Genomic DNA, 6,758 nt, shown 5'->3' on the forward strand with positions numbered 1-6,758 from the left:
TCTCGATGGTAAAATGATGCATGTGCATATTCTCTATAGTTTCTAAACTCCCCCTCTCTCTCCGTCTCTCCCTCTTTCCCCCTCTGTCTCTCAGTCGTCAGGGTTCTCCAAATATGGGCATGTGTGACGTCATTCACAACATAATCCGTTGCCTAACAATGCCGATTTGTGCTTACAGTAGGGATCCCCATAATGGGCATCTCATATATACGTATAATTATGCATATAAGTACTGCATATGTATATACACACGCATGCGTATAAATATATATATATATCCTATCCTCTCCTTTTAGGACATATAATTGTACTGCATAGCCTCCATGATTCACGGCTTCCTCGAAGCCTCTCCTCTTCTGTCGTAGTTTTTCTCCACTTCCATCTTCCCCCCCTCCTCCTCCTATCCTTAGTGAGTCAGCCTTCTAATATATATTATACTATTACATCATACTCTTATTGCGCTCCATGTCGATCCAGATGAATACGTCGTACCCCTCAGGCGGTCGCTGCCGGGGCTCCTCCAACGAGGACTCGCCGCCGCCCAGCACGAGTGAGGTGGCGAGGAGGATGCAGGAGAAGCACAAGAGAAGGAAAGTGTACCAACTGGCGCTGACCCAGGAAGAACTGGTGGACTCGTCGACGTTCAAGGGGTTCCTGAGCAGCGTCGACGACATCCTGGAGAACCTGGAGGGCGTGGACCTCACCAACGGAGCCGAAGGCGGCGGTGGCGGCGACGACGACATCATCCCCGGGGAACTGTTGCTGGGACGAGAGCAGCTGAGCGCGCTGGCCAGCGAGTCGGCCGAGGTCAAGGCCATGGGTGTCTGCAGCAAGATCTCGGCGGACAAGCTGGTGAAGCTGCTCAACGTTCTGGACAAGAACATCCAGGACGGATCCAAGCTCTCCGCCTCGATGGACCAACGACGCGAGCACGGCGGGCAAGACGAGGAGGGGCCACGGAGAGACCCGGCGATCATGGAGAGGGTCACCAGGTCGGCCGATGCCTGTCTGACCGCACTCAACATCATGACCTCGACGCACATGCCCAAGGCTGTGTACATCGAAGACGTCATAGAGCACGTGCTGCAGTACACCAAGTTCCACCTGCTGAACACGCTGTATCCGCAGTATGACCCCGTGTACAAGGACGACCCGCATGGCGACGGCGTGTCGAGTTCCAGGGCGAGGCGAGCTAGGCGCACTGTGCGCGCGCAACCCGCGGTCGCCGAGCTGTACGACAAAGTGTGCGACATCGTCGGCAACGTTTCCGAGCTGCTGGAGATCCAGCTGCTCACCGACACCACCCTTCTCCAGATCTCCTCCGTGGGAATCACGCCGTTCTTCGTGGAGAACGTCAGCGAGCTCCAGCTGTGTGCCATCGGGCTGGTCACGGCCGTCTTCTCGCGCTATGACAAACACCGCCAGCTGATCCTGGAGGACATCTTCGCGTCTCTCGCCCGACTGCCCACCAGCAAGCGCTCCCTCAGGAGCTACAGGTTGAACGGCTCGGACCGGGACGGAGAGCCCGTGTACATCCAGATGGTCACGGCTCTGGTGCTTCAGCTCATCCAGTGCGTCGTCCACCCACCCCGCGACAAGGACGAGTGCGACGGCGACGTGGATCAGGACGCGTCCATCACCAACTCCTACGAGACGGCCACGTGGGCCGCTCACAACTTCCTGTCGGTCTTCCTCAAGAAGTACGGGAGCAAGCAGGGAGAGGAGGACTATCGGCCGTTGTTCGAGAACTTCCTCCAAGACCTGCTGTCGGCGGTCAACAGACCGGAGATGCCCGCCGCAGAGCTGCTTCTCGGTCTACTCTGCAGGTTGTTGGTGCACCAGTTCACCACCAGGCAGACGGAACTGGCCCTGAGGGTGGCCTCCCTGGACTACCTGGGCACCGTGGCCGCCCACCTGAGGAAGGACGCCGTTGCCAACGAGATAGACCGGAGCTCAGTAGACCGCATCCTGGAGGACCGGCCCGGGGACGACGAGGTGCAGAAGCTTCAGAAGGCCCTCCTGGACTACTTGGAAGAGAACGCCGGGACGGATGTTTCACTGGTGTCCGCCACGAGGTTCTACGTCGTTCAGTGGTTTCGGGACGCAACCACAAAGGCAGAGAAGCCCGCGAGGAGCTCGCCGAACCAGAAGGACGAGGACTCGTCGGGCGGAGCGCAGCATGCCATGGACACGGAGGCCACCGGGGAGAAGCACCATGCTCTGGACACTGAGGCCACCGGGGAGAAGCACCATGCTCTGGACACTGAGGCCACCGGGGAAAAGCAGCATGCTCTGGACACGGAGGCCACCGGGGAGAAGCACCATGCTCTGGACACGGAGGCCACCGGGGAGAAGCAGCATGCTCTGGACACGGAGGCCACCGGGGAGAAGCACCATGCTCTGGACACTGAGGCCACCGGGGAAAAGCAGCATGCCATGGACACGGAGGCCACCGGGGAGAAGCAGCATGCTCTGGACACGGAGGCCACCGGGGAGAAGCACCATGCTCTGGACACGGAGGCCACCGGGGAGAAGCAGCATGCTCTGGACACGGAGGCCACCGGGGAGAAGCAGCATGCTCTGGACACGGAGGCCACCGGGGAGAAGCAGCATGCTCTGGACACGGAGGCCACCGGGGAGAAGCACCATGCTCTGGACATGGAGGCCACCGGGGAGAAGCAGCATGCTCTGGACACGGAGGCCACCGGGGAGAAGCAGCATGCTCTGGACACACAGACCACCGGGGGGATAATGCAGCATGCCGAGAAGCACAAGATCTTCCTCATGAAGACCATGCCGGCTCAGTTCACCACACTGGAAATGAACTCGGACACTGTGAAATATGACGACTGCTGTCTAATCGTGCGTTATTTGGCCTCCGTGAGGCCATTCGCCCAGAGCTTTGATATTTACTTGACGCAGATTCTGCGAGTCCTCGGGGAGAATGCCATTGCCGTGAGGACTAAAGCCGTGAAGTGTCTGTCCGAGGTTGTGGCCGTGGACCCCAGCATCCTGGCGAGGTCGGACATGCAGCGCGGTGTCCACAGTCGACTGATGGACAACTCCACCAGCGTGAGGGAGGCAGCCGTGGATCTTCTGGGTCGCTTCGTGCTCAGCAGACCCCAACTCACTGAGCAGTACTACCCCATGCTCGTAGAAAGAATACTGGACACGGGCGTTAGTGTTAGGAAGCGTGTGATCAAGATCCTGACGGATATCTGTCTGGAGCAGCCGGCCTTCAACAAGGTCACCGAGATATGCGTGAGGATGATCCACCGGGTCAACGACGAGCAGGGCATCCAGAAACTGGTGAACGACACATTCCAGAAGCTGTGGTTCACTCCAACGCCCGCCGACGACAAGGAGACCATGACCAGAAAGATCCTCAACATCACAGATGTGGTCGCAGCCTGCAGAGACACTGGCTGTGACTGGTTTGAGCAGCTTCTTCAGAACCTGCTCAAGTCTGAACAGGACTCGTCCTCGACACCATCCAACAAGGCTTGTGTTCAGCTGGTCGACAAGCTGGTGGAGGACATACTCAAACACGAAGGGTCTCTTTCGGGACACAAGGGTGTAAACTCGACAAGACTGGTGGCGTGTATCACCACCTTGTCCCTGTTCAGCAAAATCAGGGCCCGGCTCATGGTCAAACATGCCATGACCCTGCAACCGTACCTGAGGACCAAGTGCAACACTGCCAACGACGTAATGGTTATCTGTAACGTGGCAAAAACCTTGGAGCTGGTGGTTCCTCTGATGAAGCGCCCCAGTCAGACCTTCCTGGCTACTGTGGAAGAAGACCTCATGAAGCTCATCATCCAGTGTGGCATGACGGTGGTCCAGCACTGTGTGAGCTGTCTTGGAGCTGTCGTTAACAAGGTCACTCACAACTACAAGTTTGTCCTGGCCTGCTTCAATAAGTTCTACGCTGCGCTGAACAAACTGAAGCAGCAGCACCAGGAGGATCCCGACAGCACCACGTTGGTCGCCAGCAAGGGTTTCCTGCTGCGATCCCTCTTCACCGTGGGTGCCCTGGGACAGCACTTTGACTTTGACCGTGAGGAGTTTAAGGGCCCTGACAAAGCGGCGTTTGTAATTAAAGACAAGGTACTGGAACTGCTGCTTTATTTCACTAAACACGAGGATGAAGAAGTCAAGACCAAAGCCATGGTTGGCTTAGGCTTCCTTGTGGTCATGCATCCCAGCCAGATGTGCGTGCCCGAGGTGAAGGCCCTGTACAACGGCATCCTGGCGGACGGCGGAACCTCCGTCCACCTCAAGATCCAGATCCTCAAAAACCTCCAAACGTACCTTCAGGCGGAGGACACAAAGATGAAGGCCGTTGACAGGGAATGGAAGAAGCTGTCAAAGAAGGAGAATCTGAAGGAGATGGGGGACGTCTTGTCTGGGATGAGCAGCTCCATTATCCAGCTCTACCAGGAGCAGGTGCTGGAGGCGTTCTTCCACGCGCATTCCGGCGTACGGTACTGCGCTCTCAGCGTCGTTGCGCTCACGCTCAACCAAGGCCTCATTCAGCCTCTGCAGTTTGTGCCCTACCTCATCGCGGCGGGAACAGACCCGGAGCCCAGCATGAGAAACAAGGCAGACCAGCAACTAGAGGAGATTGACAAGAAGTACAACGGTTTTATCCTCGTGAAGGCAGTCGATGGGATGAGGATGTCGTTCCGAATGCAGCAGGCCACCATCGCCTCGTCTCACAACACGATCATCAGGGGGTTCCGGCAGGACGAGACCCCCACGGCGCTTTGCGCACACCTGTTCAGCATGGTCGAGCGGGTCCGGCCGCACCGGAGGGAATTCCTCCGATCTCTGCTCAAACTGTTTGACGACGGTCAGACGGCAGTGAGCATGCTGCTGTTCATAGCAGACAACCTGGCGTACTTCCCCTACCAGAGCGAGGAGGAGCCTCTCTTCGTCATGCACCACATAGACAACCTCCTGTCGGTGTCCGGCAGCAACCTCCTGCAGACCTTCAGAGAGTTCCTGCTGAAGGAGCCGGGTCGCACAGAGAAGAAGGTCAAGAAAGGCTCCGACGAGGAGGACGAGGAGAAGATGAACTGCGACTCGGCCAGGAGTGACGAAGAGGAGGAGAGCGCCGACGAAGATGTGGTACCGCGGCCCAAGAAGGCCAGAAAACATTCTCCAGAGACCTGGGACTCCGAGTCAGACTCGGACCTGGAAGGTTTGGACGCGGGGGACGTGGACAAGGTGATGAGTCGTCTCCCGGAGAACCCTGCGGCGCTCTGGGACTTTGCCAACTCCATGCAGGGCGTCCTCTTGTTGCTGGCGCTCAAACAGCACCTCAAGAACCAGTACGGATTCTCCGACGGTAAGATCCAGAAGTACTCGCCCACAGAGTCCGTCCAGGCGTACGACAAGCCGGCGAACAGGAAGGGCCACGTTCACTACGACCCCCAGCAGACCGTTGACTTCATGGCCGACGGCGTGGCCCGCGCCACGCTCACGGACGACGTCAAGAGGCGGATCGTCCAACAGCTCCTGGATTTCAAAGCTCTGATGGAACACCTGGACCCAGACGACGACGACGATGACAAGGAAGAAGATGCATCTGCCGGTGCCATGAAGGCCCTGCGGGGAAGCCCTGGGCCAATGGCAGGACCCGGCCCGCGGGACCAGATGGGAACCATGATGATTACGGTGATGGGGCTGAGAGGAACCTTGGGTCCCTGCAAAGAGAGCAAACCTGGGTCCTCGGGAAGATCGAGACGACCGGGCAAGTCCTCGACTGGACCATTATCCAGTCAGTTAAAGAGAGGGGCTCGCAAGCGAGCGAGCGAGCGGTAATGTCGCCCCAGCATAATGTCACATCAGCATGCATGGCACATGCGCAATGAAAACAATATCAGAGAAATAATAATTATATTCACTAAAAAGGCCTGATCTGATCTGACTGTGTGCACTAAACTCTGAATCTCTTTTTTTTCCTTTCACACCTCCCGTTTCCGCCTCCTGACCGCGCAGTATAGAGGCCTAGACAATTAATGGACACATTTTTGAGGAGCGCTAGCCCCTCCAATGCACAGCTTTGTGCTGTCTGATTAACCACTTAAGCGCTGTAATAAACTGTTGTTTATTTATTTAATTATTTGACAGGGACAAAGCTCATTAATCAACATGTCAGTTTTCACCTCAATGTAAATGGGCCATGAGTTAGCCAAAGCTAAATGTCATCTGTAGTCCCTTGTACATTGAATGATTGAGGAATTGATTGAATACGTTATTAATAACAAGTTTGTTAACGGTATATGTATAGCAGTATAGCCTTAGGAATCTGGAGGGTCGTTTCAAGACCAAATATGAGGCCCCCATATACCTATGACATAATTATTGTTGATAAAGCCATAAAGCCATTACTCTCCACAATTAGCAACAACAACACCTCTCCTCATCCTGTCGTTCCTTCACAATTAAAGGAGCATTCAGTGATTTGGGTGATTTGGAAAACCACCCAGTCCGCCCGGTAACAAAATGTGCACATGCACGCTCTACAGTGGGGGGAAGTGCAACAGGCCAACAGCATGTGCACCAAGGCCCGCCCCCAGTCGATCATGATTGGAGAAAGGCCCCTCTCATCCTGATTGGATGAAGGTTTTGCCACCCGCCACCAAAACTGAAACTAGGGTTTTTTGACCCCAGGGGCTCACTGGGGACAGGGAGGAACTCCTTATATGATCAGCACACTCTATAGTAGGGAGGATTATCCAGAAAAAAAT

At 56.0% G+C, this 6,758-nt stretch overlaps 1 protein-coding gene across 1 annotated transcript; it reads left to right on the forward strand.

The window, feature by feature from the left end:
- Nucleotides 1-465: 465 nt before the first annotated feature.
- LOC306927543 (nipped-B-like protein A) lies at nt 466-5,829 on the forward strand (the record flags this gene model as incomplete). Its single annotated transcript, XM_079507317.1, has 2 exons — nt 466-2,196; nt 2,737-5,829. The coding sequence occupies 2 exons, from the start codon at nt 466-468 to the stop codon at nt 5,827-5,829; spliced, it is 4,824 nt and encodes a 1,607-aa protein (XP_079363443.1).
- Nucleotides 5,830-6,758: the final 929 nt, after the last annotated feature.

This window comes from Electrona antarctica (assembly GCF_951216825.1).
Source record: "Electrona antarctica genome assembly, chromosome: 1".
Lineage (NCBI taxonomy): Eukaryota > Metazoa > Chordata > Actinopteri > Myctophiformes > Myctophidae > Electrona > Electrona antarctica.